This window comes from Vidua macroura, chromosome 6, assembly GCF_024509145.1.
Source record: "Vidua macroura isolate BioBank_ID:100142 chromosome 6, ASM2450914v1, whole genome shotgun sequence".
Classification (NCBI taxonomy): Eukaryota; Metazoa; Chordata; class Aves; order Passeriformes; family Viduidae; genus Vidua; species Vidua macroura.
In genome coordinates, this window is record NC_071576.1 from 34,600,617 (window position 1) to 34,618,980 (window position 18,364).

Below are 18,364 nucleotides of genomic sequence, written 5' to 3' on the forward strand. Positions count from 1 at the left end.
CTTTTCTTCCTCCAATTGATTTCCTTTCTCCAAAGACAAAAGAGGGGAGGGATGTCTAGTTGCATTTTGTCATCTTCTCACAGGCTTGAAGCAGGCACTGACTACAACACAGTGCTCAGCATCACCAAACTGCTTTTCTTGTCCCACTGCTCCTGCATTCAAGCAGGGCAAGGGAGCAATCCCACTTTACTACCCTGCCTGAGGTCAGCCTCTTGTCACTCAAATGAAATTGATGCAGTTCAGGAGGAAAAGAGAAGCAGAAACAAAGCCTAGTTTTCCTCACCTGCACAGACTGCCAGGCCGCTCAGCCTCATTTATTTGAAACCTCTTATGTACTGCCATCAAATTTACCATAACACCTTTTTAATTTTTTTTTTCAAAGTCAAGAGCATTTGCACTGGGAATTGTATTCAAGAAAATTGAAGCAGTCTGGACATACCTCTCATATCTTGGGCTTAGGACTCTGCTGTTACCCAGTGAGAGCAGCTTTTTCTGCTCTCCTCCCTCATTCTCAACAGTGGTCTATTTAGGCTCTCTGAGCTTTAACCAAGAGTTTTCCCTTTTTGGGCCCATAACAGAAAGTATCATAGTATGACACAAGAGTGATTATCAACCCTGAACCCATTACGCAGTATACGCTTAGTTGAATTATTTAAACACAGTGCTACCAAACAAACAAACAAAGAAGCAAACCCAACCAAACCAAACACCAGCACAGAAGGCCAACTCAAAGCACCAGGAAGATGCATAAAACAAGCACCCGAGGGCTGCCTGATCCCTCACACTACCACCTTTGAGCAGCATTATGTCTGACTACTCCTAGAAAAAAAGAGCACTTAGCACTCCTGTGGGATACACTATAGCACCATGGGAAACCCATTTCCAGGCCCCTGTTAGCTCACCTTTCTGCTTTGTTATCCAGTACCCTGTGCTTGATACGGTTTGAAGACAGAAGCATGAATGAGGAATCTGGATAAATGAAGAGTCAGTGATAGAGTAAAATGCAAAACACAAAATCTTTGAGCTTACCTCCACAACAAGCCTGTGAAGAAGATGAAAACACCCCAGATTTTTTCCTAGCCAGTTTTTATTCATGGAAGAGGGAATTCTTACAAGTTTTGTGACTGGTCACAGAACAAATAAGAATAGGGTACACCAGCCATGCCCTTCCAAGAACATGGCAAACTTTTGAGTGAACAGTGTTTTAGAGAATTGAAATGATTCAGATTTGACTAATAATTTTGGCCAGAGATGACCTGCAAATATTTGAAGGAAAATAATATATATATATATATATGTAAATATATTAGGAGTCGCCAGAATTTGATTAAAATCTCCCAAAGGCAATATTTTGCTTTTTGCTCTCTATTTATTAAATACAAAAAAATAAATGTGTGGTCAACATATGAAAAAGGAAAAAAAAAAATCCTAGTGACTGTCTAATACTTAACCTTTCAAGACCACAAGTTCTACTATTGACTTAGAGCAACCATTCAGCTCACCACTGAGCAAGAAATTTCACAACTATCAACTTACTTGACAAAAAATTCCCCTTTCTCTCCATGTGGTTTCCTGGAATACCAAATGGCGTCAGGTGATGCTGTGCTTCCCCACACACAGCAGCTCACAAACAACTAACAAGCAGCACAGAGATGGGGCCACCACTTGCACTAGGATTTTTCACTCTTCTGACTAAGCAAATTAAGAGCATCTGAGACTTTCACCTACAGTAAGCACAAACATGTTTACATTTTTGGGTAACTAGATGTATTCTTGCCTCCAGAGAGATAATGACATGCTCCATGAGCTAGTCAATGCTTTAAAACAATCACTTCACAGAATGAAGTGCTTTGTGTGCAATCATGTTGCTGTTTCTATAATAGACTCAAAGGCTCCTTATGTACTGAAGACAGAAGCACAAAGCATCTCCCTTCCTTCAGTCCATCTACAGTGACCTGAACATTATTTCTGTCTCCAGAGGGAATGACAAGCATTGTCAGTGGAATCAATGGAATAACTGTGGAACAAGGCTGTGTAAGAGAGCCCCCCCTCTCATCCAAACAGAGGCTACATCACTGCTCCCTGGCTCCCTGCTGACCAGGACTTTCATTCTCTTCTGCAGCACATCTCAGGGGCTCATTTTCCCCAGGAGAAGGACTAAGCAAAAATGTCAGTAGATCAAAACAGTTTTGTATGTTATCAGCTGCAAAGACAGGGGAAATTTAGGACAACTTCAGCTGTAATAAAAGAGAGACAATAGTGATATATCTTTGCCTCTAATATGATAGCATGAATGTGCTATGCAATAAGCTGAAAATATGAGAGCCCCCAAACCTGAATCTCTGCCAAGCAAATTATTTTTAGTGGAATGTTTAGCTTGTTACAGATTTAAACCCAGGAAATAATTGCAGTTACTCTTCTGCCTGATTGAAGTAGGCAACATTTATTAATGTAGAGTGACTAAATAAACTATTCCAATGTAAGCCACAAAAACTTAAAGTGATGAAGGAACAGGATAATATCCTGACTAAAAAAAGTCAACCCTGTGTCTATGGTCTAAGTAAGATCTGTTCCATGATAAACAGCTTATTGAGGCAAACTGGAGGGAAGAGAGCTGCAAGTTATGAAAGGGAATTTGATTTGTCCCTCTGAAGGCAAAGTGGTAACTGACTAATCTGAGCAAACTCTGTCACAGATTTTATAGACCTAGTTATTTCTTGCAGGTCTCCAACCAGCAGATGGCTTAGATTAAGTGCATGCAAGAGCTGAATTCAGACTGGCAAAGAGATTCACCAGTGATCAAACCCATGATCCATGTTGTTTGTCTGTGTTCACACTTACACATTAAATCAGAGCTCAGCATCCTGCATATCTACTCTTTAAATTGTCCTAACTGAGCAGCAAAGTCCACCTGCCCTGTCTGTTTTGCAAGTGTCCAGGTATGTACAAGCTCTTTGGCATGAGATGGGCTATAACCACCCTGTGTGCTGGGGGGGGTGAAGAAAGGTTGCTTTTGATGACAATATTCAGAACACTGGGAATAGCCAGTGACTTTCGCTCCATTATTTTATGACAAAGAAAACAAGCCTACAAATAGATCTGCTTCAGCAATTTGTGCAAAACACCTCATTAAATAGCAGCACTTTTTTCCTAAAGAAGCCTGCTTCATATACAATGGGTAAAAGGATAAATGGCTATAATCTTTGAATACACAAGACTACACAGAGTGAGTATTTCATAGCTGCACAAAGCCCATAATTGAACTTCTGCCCTAGGGATAAGTTTTCCTGCAGTGTATGTGCTTCCAGTTGCCATACAGGGGTCATGTTCTCTGTCAGGAAAGCAGAACTTTACATCCAGTTAATTGTTGTTCCCAGCTGTCTTTTTGTTGTTGTTGTTGGGTTTTTTCCACTGAGGCTAGTTTTGCAACAGTCATTCAAGCAAATGTGCTCATTTCCCAGTTCCCCCGCAATTCCCCACCACAGTGTAACAAAGTGCAGATTTTGCATGGCTGCATTCCAGGCTTCGTGGTGTTAAAATCATAGCAGCAATGGAAAAGCATGTAGCTGCAGTAGTCATAAGGTAGGACTTGAGCTACAGGTGACTCAGTGGTAGTCAAACAGATGCTGTATGAAAATAGACTGGTTTCTGTGTACAGACTGGTTAACCCCTGGAGTTAGTACTTACACATGAAGATTTCCATGGTTTGCTAAGCAGCAAAAACTACTCAGTCTGAAGTAAATGGATGACCTCAATTCTGTTCACTGTGTCTGGGTGTCCATCTCAGAACACAGTGACCATGAACAGCAAGCTCCTTCTGCCTTAATTACTTAAGGCTTCATCTTTGGTGTCAATCAATCAAACATAAAAAGGTAAAGACTATGTCCATCTAGTATTTGGATTTTTTCAGCTCAGTGGTGAAACATTCACTGGTTAGGAATGGATCAACAGGGGCTGAGAGAGGAAAGCTTAGGCCATAGTCTGCTGCGGAACAAACTGAAAAAATAGCAAGGAAGTCAGTGGATATTATAAAAGGACAACACAACTCCTTTATTTTCCTCAAAGGATTAATGATAAACTCTTGCATGCGGCTTTTGCAATGTGAGTCCCTTGTTATCAGGCACTAGCTACCACCTATTTGGGTTACCAAACCTCTTGGTTGAAGAACTTCTTGGGGGAGTTCACAGTTCAGGCTGCTAAGCAACTGACCAATAAACACTCAAGACCAAAATCTTGGGAAGGATTTAACACCAAGTTGCTCAATTTGACCATTAATAGCTCTGGAAAAGGCAGTTTCAGTCCACTGTACTTGTGCTTTTTGGACTGCTCACCAATGCAGACACAGTCCTATCTAAATAACCTTTACCACTCACTTTTCCCTCAGAAAACAACCCACCTGTTTTAGTTCACAAAAGATCCGTCGATCCGTGTCTTTGTGATAAAAAGACACTTGACTTTTACAGCAACCCACTCCTAATCTCTTCGGTGTCTGTTCTCTGGATTTCCCCAGCAGAGAAACCCACACTGTTCTGTGGGCTTCCTGGTAAAAGTTGTCACTGCCTGATGATAAAAAGTAAACGTATGCTGTAATCTTAAAGGTCTGGAGCTGGATATTTAGAGCTCAGTCAGTACCTGGGCCTTGTAGGTCATATTTTCCCCAGAAAGGTTTATTAAATTTGTGGAAGATCTGAAAACTACTTTTTTTAAAACATTAGTTGGTAATTAAAGAACAAAGGTGAAATACATAATCATCAAAACACTCCTCATGTGAACATGATTCTCCTAAGCTTCTGTCAGACCAGCAAGCAAATAGGCTGTGCCAAGCCGCCTTCTCTTTGGGGGTTTGTGCCAAAATTTGGACCTTCTGATTTGCTAGCGCAGAAGACACCCCCTCACATTCCCCCTTGCAAGAAGAGGTCAAGGAAAACCACTTGCTGCCCCTATGAACTTTCAGGAAATACTGCTGAGCAGCATGTGCCCATGCCCCTTTCTGTGCTGAAACTTCACCAGACAATTTCTTACCCTTGCTGTTGCAATTAACCTTCAGAGAACATTATTAACTACAATTTTATGCACATGAGGAATTCATCCAGATTATTAGAAATTATGTTCTTACTGCAAATCTACAGCTCTTTCTCCTCCTTAGTTGAAATCCTGACCCCAACCCCACAGCCTGGTAATGCTTGTTCACTTAAAATTAAAGGAAAATTATCTCTAACACATACAGAGGTGATCACATTTTCTTCCTTAAGTGGGGCACTGGAAATTAAGAAGTCCTCTCTTCACCCAGTGCTGCTCCTGAAAAATTCTGCAGAAAATCTGGCACAATACCTGTAATCTGGCCAAATATGCTAAACACACACCAAAAAAAAAAAAAAAAAAGAGGGTCAGCATCATCTCTGACATAAGAGAAAGACAGGCTTGGATGAGGAGTTTGGGCCAGGGAAGAGAGGGAGGGGGAGGGAATGAGCCTCTCTGGGGATGTGTGCTTGGCTTCTCTTTGTACAGTGCCTGCCCTCCAAGCATGAACTCCCACCCAGCCCCACTGCCCCCCAGTCAGTAGTATTTCATACTCACCATGTCATAAACATTCAGAATCACTGGTTCATTTGCCATTGTTGATTGCAGTAGAGGTGGGATTAAAACCTTTCAGTCCCTGCCAGATGTGTGTTGATGCCCCCAGGGTATGCTTTTACCCTGAGCCAAATAGAAGAAAATGCCTCATCCTACAGTCGCTGAAGGAAGGAGGAAAGGAGGGAATTCTCACGGTTGGGTGTGTGTGTGTAAAGTTGGTAGCAGGGAGGCAGGAAGGCCTGGGTTGGGTTTGCTGGTTATATAGGGTATATTTCAGCCCTTCACACCGTGACAGATCCAAGGTTTCTTTTTAACTCTGTAGTGCACCTCGGGGTCTGTAGACTCATACACCACTGTAACCAGGCACCATCCAAGCTCTTAAATCCCAATCCACAGAAGACAGATTCTGAGCCCTAATACAAGCCCTCTTCTGGCACCACGAGCAAGGTGGGTGGCAGTGCGTGCGGGGAGATTTCTCGGCAGAGCTGAGTGCCGCTACCGCAGCAGGCTGCCAGCAGTACGCAGGAGCCCGGGGCACCAAGGCACGGAGCGGGGCTGGAGCGGACGCCGAGCTCCCTCCCTTCCTCCCGCCGGCGGAGCCCGGAGGCACCCCGGGATCTGTCCGCGGAGCTGGGGCCGGTCCGCCCGGAGCTGGGATCGTTCCGCCCGGAGCCGGGCTCTGTCCGTGGTGCTGGGGTCAATCCGCCGGGATCTGTCCGCGGTGCTGGGGCCGGTCTCGCTTAGGCACTCGGTTGAGGTTTCTCCGCCGCTGGCAGGACATGGGGAAGAGGCTGTGCCAAAGGGATTCCAGCGCGGGGCTCGGCAGTGGGAGGAAGAGGAGGAGGGGGCTGGCTGCCCCCGGGGCAGAGAGGGGCTGCCGCAACCCCCATCCTGCCCACAACGTGCAAGCAGACCTTCGCCGGCGTCGAAGTTAGAAGGCAGCTCTTCGCGGGAGATGAGGCGAGATTAACCGGACTGGGGCTGGAGGGAGGAAGATGCCGAGCAGACGATGCTTCCAGGCAGGGTACGGGGCCAGGGCTGGACACTCCAGCTCTCTGTGCTGTGCTCTCCGTAGGGCCAGTCCTTATTTCGCGATCAGCTCGTCCCGAGCCGGGCAGCTCCTACTGACTGACAGCCGAGGGAACCTACCCAGTCCCCTGCTGGCTGGATGCATCGCTTGATGGCACACGGTGGGAGGGCGGGGAAGGGACCAAGCGACTGGGCAGGGCGAGTAGTTTCACTTCTGGCAGCAGCACGGTCTGGAGTTTCTTCCTAAAGCTACTTTACACTCGTGTTAGGACCGTGAAGCTCTGCAATATCTTGCCAGCAAACACTCCCCTCTGACCGGGATGCGAGAATCAACTGTAAAATGCACTGCGGTAAATTCATCTTCCTTTTGCTCCTCCTCTCTCTTTAAAGGGAGAGCAGTCTGTGATGGTGCTGGGAAAGAGCGCAGCTGAGAGAGAGAGACGGGAATTCCTGCTCCCAGAGATTTGCAGTGGTGTGGAAATTAGCACTCTGACCTTAAACGTTCATACATAAGATTTCTGAAGCGGAAGGGGAAAAAAAACCAGGGATGACCTCATCTGAGTTGGAGGCGTATCTGAGGCTGAGGCTCACAGCCAACCAGATCTGAATGAAAATTGCAGAGAGCCTGTTACATCAGCAAAGCCCAGCATGCCTCAGCCCTGTGTTCAGCCACATAGGAACTATCCCGTCCGGAGAAGGGCTCACCTCCCTTTGTCAGGAGTGGAAGGACAAGACCATAGAGCTGCAGCCTTGTAAAAGACTTGTTAAACAGTGTGCAGGAGAATTTCTAGTGAAGGCAGGCAGTAAGAAAAGGAAGTGAGTCCATGTCCTGCATAGCTAAGTGCCATCCCAACAAAGTCAGACATAATTTTTTTTTCCTCCAGACATTGCCAAAGGAGATCCATAACTGCTTTGCTCTAGTATGCATTTTGAAAGCGCAAAGCCACAGCTCAGGCTTAGGCATGATGACATGCAACATGGCAGGGACCCCAGCACAGTAATTTCATCTGGACTAGTCATTCCATGGGTGGGCTAGGCAACTTCACACACGGTACAGGGACCTGCCCAGCATCCTGACTTCCCTCCCATCCCTAGCGCTCCAACCCACCAATTCAAACTGTGCCATTAACCATCTGTCTCAGCAGCCTGCATCTGAAGGAGCAGCTTGTGCAGGTGGGTAAAGGTGCTTCCTCCTCACCATCCTAGAGTCTAAATACTCAGAGGACAGACTGAGCTCCCCCCATTTTAAAGGCTATGGAGCAATGGAGATCTTCCTCTGCAAAAGGCTAAGCTGCATCATTCATGCCCTAACTTGTGAGACAAACCGCCTACTGAAACCCAGAGGCTCCTGCTAAACTGTCACAGATACCCTGAGACTGTCACTTTTGGATATGTGTCCTGCTCTAGAGATAGTGATGTTTTAAGGAGACTTGAAAGGAGAGGGAATAGCAGCTATTAGACTGACGTAACTGGAAAAGAAAAGCAGCACTACGAGGTCTTCCCACACTTACCCACATGCTTATTTGCCAAATTAACTCCAATGACTGCTATGCTCAGAGTTCACTAAAATCAATTAGAGACTTAAATCAGATACACATTCCAGAGACAGACATCTATAAATACTTAGGATTTGGGAAAGGTTATAGGCACCACAAGCTTCGATATTTTGTCCTGTAAACATTTCAAAATTAATCACCTAGGGAAAAAAAAAAATTACCAGAATGTCACTTCTAAACTTTAGAGACAGAAGAAGGGGGGAAATCAAACCAAAACATGTCTTTAATCATACTGCTTCAAGAGATCAAAGCCAGTCTAAATGTGCATTTGTTATTTAAAGGACTTCTTCTGTAGGAGAGAGAGTAAATGTCACTTGCACATTAAGACATGGATTCGTTCCCTCTAACTTGAAACAACTGTGAGAACTACATTACAAATGCCATTGCTTCAGGCTCCCTTTTCTGCCCCTTCACAGAAAGAAGTTGTTGCACATTGTGACTTCGCCTCATCAGTGTTTCAGTGATCCTTTGAAAACTCCTTTTTTTACACCATTCTATTCTAGACAACTTATTCCAGCTCCTGATAGAAGGGATCAGTCTGAATTCAAAGATCTCATTAATATGAGGTGTCTTACAGTCACATAAACTCTTCACAAGGCTTGGTTTGCTTTGGGCCGTGTTAAAATGTTTCATCTACAGCTCAGGCTGATGCAAGATGAGAAAGTGAACTGCTCTATTTCAGGAGCATGAGTACAATCCCACAGATAGCCTTGCTGCCTACAGGCACCAGAGCCCAACTCTTGTAAAAACATTACAATATAAATGAATTGCAAATACAGAGGAAAGGGAGATTCTTCTTACTACTCATTAGAGCAGCTGGAACTAGAGCTTTGGGTTGTGCTTTGAATTCTTCTTTTAAGCACTTATGCTGGTTTTAGGAGAAAGCAGACACTTTTTTTCCATACATACACCTAAAGCTAGACAGCACCTTCATTCATATTTAAGCAGCCTATTGCAAGCCCAAACTTTCTCAGGTTCTTCACATTCTTAGCACTTCCTTTAAAGGGATTTATATATTTATCTGAGATCATCCCCACTTACTATTAAGGTATAAATACGTGTGCATCCTCAAGGATCGGTGTCTAGAGGAGACAATGTGGTCTTATGTGTGTTCTTTGATTAAGAAAGAGGTGAAAAGGGTTAAAAGGAAATTAGTACTGCTACCCAGCATGGACTAAAAAACAAGAATCAGGTACAACCTTAAGGAATTACCAGGTACATTAAGCAAGGCAGACAGTAAGTAGCTGAGAACTTCAACCACTTCCTCCAGGTCTCAGTCACAGAAGTGCCATTGCTGGGCATTGTAAACAGAGCTGAGATATTCCACTAGGGGCAAGAACAAAAGAACAGCAGTGCAACAGAGAAATAATGGCTACATTAGAGGTGATGGTCTATCTATGAGTTTGTCTACTTGTGGTGCTATTCAGGAATTCTAGTTTAAAGTAACACTTTCTCTTAATCTACCCTCGTGCATTTTCAAAGGCTCAGAAGCAGCCCAGCAGACAATGGGGCTTTCAAGCATGTTTCACAGCAGGACTGCCCAGTTTAAACTTCAAGACACTTAATGGTCTTCTCTCCACATCAGGCACACCACCCCTGGCTGTCCATTATATTTTTTGACAACTTGTCATTTTGAATTGTATAAAGTGCTTCTACACATGTCAAGTTGTCATTATTATTCCATTCTGAGTACATTAGCAAGACTATCTTCTTTAAAGAAAATATGAAATGGCCATTGAAGAACTAGAGACAGTATTTTTTCAGATCCTTGAGAATGGTGGAAAGCATGCAAGAATTAAATGGGAGTTGCAATTCCTGCCTTCCATCTACAGGAATAAATCATCACCTGGACAGGTGCTGGACCTTGTAACCTTATTCTGGGAGTATGAGAGGAAGTATTTTGATTAAGGAGTTTGAAGGAGTTTAATCTCACTTATAACTGAGGCACTTGCACACACCAAGGACGTGACTGATTCTGGTCAGACCCGAGTATGGGCTATGGGAAAAAATGGGGAGAGAAAATCAGCACAGGATGCCAGCAATGTGCTTTTTCCTTGTGTAAGGTAGCATGTGAAATAATTAACTTCTTATTGCACCACAAAGGGAAATAACACTCAAATTGGATTACTTCAATACTTTAAAAATTTCATCCAACACTGTGGGGATTCGTAGCTCAAAGCTAGGTGTGTGTTAGTAGAAGGGGGAAACAAAGTTAATATTTTCATTGAATTCCTCATTGAGTCAATCCTGATTTTACATTTCATTTCCTTTCTCATTCACAACTTTTTAAATATAAAGCTCTTTGTCAGGAAGCAATGAAGGCTGACAGCTCCTAACACGACTGACAGGACAGGGTCTCTGCCCTGTCCAGGTCTCCGTCCTAAAGGCCATGAGCAAGGTGTGCAGGGCAGGCCTGCAGATGGTCACCCCATTCAGCCACAAGTCCAGATCATCAGGCAAATTTATAAGAATAAGGCAGGTCTAAGGTCAAGCCAGGACATCAGCCCATGGGTCAGGCACAGCAGAGCAGAGCTGGAGACCAGGATCCCAGCTATGTCACAGGGGCAGGGATTTATGGCCCCAGGCTGGGCTGAAATGGTGCTCCTGGGCCATGGAGAGGCCCCAGGGGAGCACAGGACTATCTCCTCTGTTTACATAAAGCAACACTTTCAAGTGAGAACTTGACAATGTACATAGATCTTCAACCTGGATGCCAGGATGAAAATGCCAAACATTCCTGTTCATTCTTATGCTAAGGATTAGGGAAGTAGTTGTTCTTATTTTTGCTATTAAAAATTAACAGCACAAACTATCATGGATCAAAAGCAGCCAATAGGTGCAGTTAAAAGGGATAGTACAAAGTAATTTGTGCTGTATTTCTGAGAAGCAAAGCAGGCTTAGTTTCAGAGGGTTTTACCACAGCAACATCTTCATATTATTTATTTGCATTATGTTATAATAATGTTCAGAAGCTGTGGTGGGGAGCAGGGACCCATGCACTGGACACTATATGAATACAGAGGAGTGCACTCAATGAAAAGTGGTAATAAAAGAGATGTGACAGGCAAATGGCAAGAGAAAAGATAGGTCATTAACCCCATGCCACAGAGGTATGTGGAAGTAAAGTGACCAGACTTCAGCCAAACAGCATCATCTGCTGTATAGTCAGGACCAAAGAGAACTAAAGTGAGGTGCAATGCCACACTTGTAAAGAAGACAAGAATGGATGTCATAACATGCCATCCAAAAACCCAGAGTCTGCTTAACCCTGAATGTGTCTAAGCTGCCTCCCTCTTGGACCAGGACAATATTTGTTCTGCTGCTGAGCCTGCCCAGAGCTACCCCAGCTGAAGCACTGTGATTCTTCACTCCTGCTGCAGTCTGACAGAGACCCAGGAATCAGCATGGTGGCATTTAATACCCCCAGATCACTCAATCTGCCTGATGTCCTCTGATGCATCCTACTGTGTTGAACACAGAATCTTGAAAAAAAGCCATGCTCCTTCAAAAACACCCTGTTGAGGCCACTGAATGCCTTTTGTATAATCACCTGTTAGATTAGAGAGAACTGGAAGCATAGTCTTACATTCTCACAACACCTTACATCCTTCTTGCTCACCACACAACAAAGGATTCAAGAGGCCTGGGCTCTATTCCCAAAGTGTTTTATGCATTTAACACCGGGTGAAGACAACTGACAGAAAAGGAGACAGAAGCTCCAGCATTTGTTCCTAGATATATTCTCCAGCTACTAAGAGACACTGTTCCAGCACTCCCAAGCTGTCTATGGATTAGTGTCCAGGGTCTCTTTCTCAGTCAAGCTATCATATTCTGCAGAAAAGTGATGAAAGCTAGTGGTACAGGATATTAATTAAAGAGACACATATACTCATCACAGTATTATTCACAGTATTTAGGTGTTCCTTTTTCTATATCTAAACCTCTCTTTGCAGCCCTTTCATATACTCTGAACTTCTATGAAGGAAATAAAATCACAAAAAGTATTGAAAGGTGCTTCAAAATTGGTCCTAATTTTTAACTTTCTTATTACTTTTCTAAATTGTATGTTCAAAGTAGGGTAAAATGGAACTTGCAAGAGCTAGACTTTACAGTTTGTTAATAGTGGTTAGTAATTACAGGTGCTCCACTTTGATTGTATGAATTCCCTTAAAAAAATCACTGTAGTTGGTTGCTGGGGTTTTTTTCAGAATACTACAATGTAATTCCCTTTCCTATTTTGCTTGCTGCTCATGTCATGGATGATTAGCCAGCACATACAATAGAATGCTGTGGTTCTCTGGGGCTATTACAGCATTCCAACAATACACAGAACCTTTTAGCTTACAGAATAAAACAAACACCACAGCTGACAGCAGGTGTGCCCACAAGTACCTTTTGATAGTTTCAGTACTACTATTACCACCATACTACTATGACCAGCTTTAGCTGGTTGATTTTTTTTACCAGTTTTAACCCCTCACTTTAAAAAAAAACTGTTATTTTTAAAGAGTGAGCTATCAACCTATGCCCAAGCAAAAATGGTAGCTCTCTAACTCCCCAGGAGTACCTCATCTCTTGTTTGGTTAGATACAGAGACTGGGCAGCTCATTGCCTCAGAAAAACAAGAAGGTATGGCTTTAGTGTTAGACCTTCAAGTTGATTAATTTGATCTGTGAATCTGGATAGCTTTTTACAGCTTTACAAGGCTTAGTGATGAGTTTTGTTTAACCCAATAAATTCTGTAACATGTGCCCAGAGCTCTCCAACAGGCCCCTTCATGAAATCCACATGAGCAAACAGGCTGTGTCTAACCATTAGACATATGTGCACTTCTCAAATGACTCAGTCAAGCCAAAACCCACTGCAGTGCCTTCTCAAACAAAACTCATATACAAAAGCATCATTAAACAGTGACGGAAAGTCTGCTGATAAAGAAGAAAAACTAGCAGGATTTGGAAATCAAACTCAGTAGATATTTTTTCCTCTCATTACTCCCACCCTCAAATTATCATATAAGCCTTCTGTGGTACACATTCTAGGTACCAGTGGTTTTGAGCACTGTTACAATGTAAGCTGAAAACCATACCAAAGACAACCAGTAATGGGGTCTCATCCCATCCTACCTACACTCATTGAGCTTAGTCCATGATCTTACTTGACAATGGCAAATGAGCCCACTGCACAAAGGCAACCTGTGGCAGCGCATGTTTTCCATTTTCTGCCTATTCTTGTTGGCATCATGAGAGTGGCCCCATGTTTAGTCACCATTTGCAGATTTTCGCAAAGGAACTATCTGCTAATCTCTCACAAGTCTAAATGAAAGGAGATTCTGTTTAACTGTGCCAAAGCAAAAAGCTGTGTTTGTTTCTACAGAGCTACTGAAGACCAAAGCTTCAGATTAAATAAATTTGTTATTTAGGAAGACAGAAGCTATCACAGATGTCATGGGTACATATTGGTCAGAAACTGATTATTTTAATAGATCTTCCCCATCTTACATTTATCAGCAATCCTGTAACACAAGTCAGATTATCATCTGAACAGCAAAAAATGTGAACCCAGCCACCCAAAAGGTGAGGAGAAACAATTCTGTCTTGCACCAGTGATGAAGAAGGTTCAATGGAGGTAGGGCAGAGAGGCTGGGAGAAGCACAAAGGCCTCTTGCAAAGTTGGTGGAGTTCATGGATGTAAGGATGTTTCTTACCCCTCACTAACTTAATTCATCCTGCCAGATTTTGGGATGCTGCTCCTACCCTGCATCCTTGCTAATGTCTCAGTCTCTTCCTGCAGTTCCAGGACCATGGCTTTCCATGAAACACAGCCAAATGGCTGTGCTGCAGTAGCCACTCTCCAAACCCAAGCACACCAACTTCCTTTCACCCAGCAAAGAATCAGGGAAGGAGGAATGGGAAAGAAGCAGGCTCCTGAAGGCATGCATGGACAAGGTAGGCATCAGAGCCCTTTCCCAGGGCCATTTTGCTCCCAGCAATCTGCCCTGTGACTCACCCAAGGACAGAAGCCAAATCTACATGACTTCTTCAGGTGTCAGAGATGATAATATCACCATTCCAGCAAAACTACATTTGCTGCCTTCATATTTCTAACTCATGAATGCTATGAAATGCCACAAAGCACTAGTGGTATGTCACTAACCACTCCAGCTTCACCACAGAGATGGCAACTCCTGACAGGACTACTATCAATAGTCTCTGAATCATTTTGAGATTAATCAGACTGTTCAAAAAACTAATAGTCATGCACCATCTTTCTGCTTCCTTTACAAATTATGAGTAATACTTGCATTGAACAAGGAACTAACATCTTGAAGAAAAATAATCTCTAATTCTCCCTGGTTTTTTCTGCCACTGGCTAATATCAGGGCAACAATTTTCAGATTGCTGATTAAAATCTTCTCATGAGAAGTTATCTTTAAATGACATGGGGGAAAAAACATTACATGACTGTTTTCCAAGTAGTTTTTATCTTCCTAAATATTCCTGCCATACTACCTGCTCCCCAGAGGATGAGTAGGCTAGGTGGCACTGCAGACTAATGGACTAGCTTTTTATTACTGGAATTGAGTTTGGTGATCTTCTCAACAAGCTCCATAATTAACATAGATTTCTTCAACCCTCGGCCACAGAAGAAACCAAAGGCAATAGGCCTAAGCACATAATTTTGTAAGGTCACTGCTGGAATGAACAGCCAATGAGAGAGAACTCACTGCTCAGTCTCATAACTTTGCTTGATGTAATGGAATAAGGATATAAAAATACTGCTTCAGTCAATATTGCTTCAGACATATATCAGAGTTTGCCTGTTCTGTGAGTTCTTCATAAGTATCATGAACACTGAACAACACATGCTCCCACCTACAGCCATAACCTAACCTAACAGAGAGAGTGATATTTGCTTCTTTCTGGTTAAAAATACCTTAATAAAAATTAAATAAAGTTAAAAATAAAGTAATAGAGCATTTTTCTTCCTATGTTGCCTACTTTGCCTAAGCAGTATGCCAGTATCAGAGGACTATCTATGTTCCTATTAAGAAAAACATATTTTATCAGTAAAGGTGTTATGCACATATCATCCTGCTGGCTAAAAAAATTCAACTGTCTATTTCCACTAACAAAGCAAAAACCCCATAGCAGGCTTGCTCGTCCCTGTGCTTTGCTCTGTCAGCATCACTTCCAACACCTTCTCTCTGTATTACCTGCTCCATAGACACACACACACGTGCATCTTCAGGTCTCTGCATTTTTAGACTTCCCCAGACCACATACTTCAGCCTTGTTCAAGCCCCTTCCTAGAATCTACTGCCGGTTGATTCCACCCCATGACTCTGGTTATTTTATTCCACAAAGATATTTCATTTATCTTTCTGCATCCTGAAAAAAACACACAGTATCTGCCTTGTCCTTACTGTCATCTTAGCACAGCAATAATCACATTCACCTTCTATAACAACAATAATGCTCATGTATAAAATAACAGCAAGGAACAATCTCCAGCTCCGAATTAGGGTGAAGATCTTAGTTTAAAGGACAGGTGTTTCCAGAATAGAAGCTCCTACATGATTATTACTTAGAAAATGGCTCCTTATTGAAAAGCCAAAAACATTCTTAGCATTTTCTAGAATTCTAACAGAGGTAACTACAAGTCACAGAACTGGAGGACAATAATAGCTTGAGACAGAAAAAAAAAAGCTTCCAGCTTCTCAGATTTGACACACCTACTTCTGTAGTGTAATTTTTCTTCTCTGCTTTATGACTAGTATTTTGATTGTCACGTGTTAAATCAAATGTTATAACATGCCTTAAAATCACATGAGGATTATACCTTTCAGTCTCCAGCAGACCTTGTCTAAAGAATCGGGGAATTTAAATTATGCCATCTGCTCTTTCATCTGCTCCAATAGGATAATGCTGTGATCCTCAAAGCACATCCCACCTGCTACCTTGATTTCATATGCACTGTCATTGCAGTGATACCTGAATATTTAGTAAAAACTTAGCATAATTGCACTTAAAGAGATAAAATGGTTGTCCTTAAGCTAAAGTTCCAAAGATACCAGTTATACTCTGACTGCATTCATATCCTTCATATGTCTTAGTGGAGCAGAAGGGTACTAACTTCCTCCTCAGCCCTCTCCCTTTCTCCTGTCAGAGGGCTGTGAATTCCCAGACCGGCACCTCTCTTCATTTCTAACTCCTAATGTCACCCACCAGACGTGGGGAATGGCAGAAGCATTAGAGTGTGCAAGAAGAAATAGCCTCTACATATCACCCCTACCCCTAAACGAGCACCATTGTCCTTTCTCACTAACAGGATGAGAAAATAACTTATGTTTTCTAGCCTTATCCAATTTCCTCCCAGTTTCCTCTTGCCACAGAAGACATCTTTGAGTCCAAGAGGAAATATTGGCAAAAAACCTCATGCTGATACAATGATTTCAACATCTCCTCTGCGGGGCCAGAGGGCAGCCCCTCTGCTTCTGTAACTCTGAAGCAGCTAGAAGAGGGCGATGATGTACAGAGAAGCTGATAGGAAAAGGGGAAGGAGAGGGAGAAAAGGCAGAGGCAGCAGCTGAAAACTGACCCTTCTTGAGCACCAGGCTCAGCTTCTTATCTGTTCCCAGTCTCTGTTTTGATTTGCACTATGAACTCTGCTTAGTCCCTACTATCTGTTATGTGATGAAGGATAGGGAACTAATTGGGCTGCTGGCAGAATGTCTTTTTAATTTTAGACTTGATAAAAATTTGGTGGGAAAATAAATCAATTGGGTTGTAATCAATTGAGTTTAATGGGCAGTCCTTGTTGATCTAGAAACCAAATATGTCAAAGTAGCCATGCAAATAGCAACTGCTTCCAGTACTCTTCAACAGCTACAAAGCTCAGTTATAGCACTGCAGCAACGCCACTTGTGTTCTTTGTGGAACAGACCCAAATGGTCTTATACATTCTCTGCTCACCATTAAATAAGAATGATGAAAATGGCTGGCAGGAAGCAGCAGCCCAGCAAAACCCTTTTTTGGCTTAGATGTGCCAAGGGAGCAAATGAGAACGACACCACATTGGCACTACCATCAGAGCACCCTGGCTGGCAGACACATCAGCATGCTCATGTCTGGAACACAATTCTAAATGGGAACCAACAAAGACTGCAATTAATCTATTTGTACCAAATGGAAACTTTAGTGTCTGAAGGGAAAAAGAAGAGACAGTTCTCCCAGTGCCAAAGCAGCAGAACTAAGCTCTGCTGTAATACAAGGGCATGCTTCTGACATAGAAAGAATTATGGAGTGACTAAGCCAAGGGTATGGCCTCAACAAAAGGAAAACAAAAGAAAAGAAAAACAATTTTAAAAGACACAATGTGAAGACATGCTGAAATGAGTGGGTAGAGGGTAATGAAGGAGAAATATGTGATTAAGATTCATCAGGCCTCCCCCATCCTGCCCTGAAACTACCATCTGAAATGCTCTGGAGGCCCCTCTGGGATGGCAGAGACTGTACCAATTTCAGTACACAAGGATTCAGAGATTATAGGCCAAACACATCACCAGAGAATGAGGGAGAGGGCAGTCAGACAATGAATGGGTTTAATACAACATAGAGACTGAAACTAACTGAAGGGTAAAGTTACAGGTACAGATTTTGATTATCCCCAGAGGAACTTGGATTCTTAGAGTGGAAAAGGAAAGTCTAATGAAACTAAAAATAATGGCAAGGACATTTTTCCACAAAGGTGCTCAGGCTTTCATGAAATATATATATCCACATCTACATATAGAATCACCTACATATAACAAACTTGTGACTAGAGTTCAGTGCACTGTAATTCTCTGCATAACACCTTGCTAGAATTCCTTTGCTCACTGCCCTGAGTCTCTGCCTGGAAAATGGAGAAGAAGGGAATTTGCTTCTTTTGGTAAATCCTACTGAGACTTCATGGGAAAAGAATATTTCCTGGAAAAGGAGAGCAAACAAACAAGCAAAAGATCCCAAACAACTAGCCTTTTGGATGAAAAACACATAGTAGTAGAACATCTCTTGTCAATATAAAGAAAGAAACTCCTTGCAAAATGGGATTCCAGCAGGAGATCAACCTTTCTCCTTCCCCAGCTTAAAAGCATCCCAACCTCATCAAGCATTAAGATCTCAATGAATTAATCCTTAAAAATTCAAGCAGTGCAACTCCCCTTT

The 18,364-nt window shown here is 42.7% G+C and overlaps 1 protein-coding gene across 2 annotated transcripts in view; it reads right to left on the reverse strand.

Annotated features, from left to right (window-relative positions):
• Positions 1-18,364, reverse strand: part of LOC128808712 (deubiquitinase DESI2-like) — a 78,744-nt gene that overhangs the window by 48,993 nt on the left and 11,387 nt on the right. Inside the window, exon 1 of one of the 2 annotated variants that reach the window (XM_053980154.1) lies at positions 5,578-6,639. The exons of the other annotated variant lie outside the window; for it this stretch is intronic. Within the exon in view, the coding sequence (XP_053836129.1) occupies positions 5,578-5,616 (39 nt within the window). The 5' untranslated portion in view covers positions 5,617-6,639. Of the gene's footprint in view, positions 1-5,577; positions 6,640-18,364 lie in introns of those variants that run through there. 2 annotated transcript variants of the gene reach the window in all.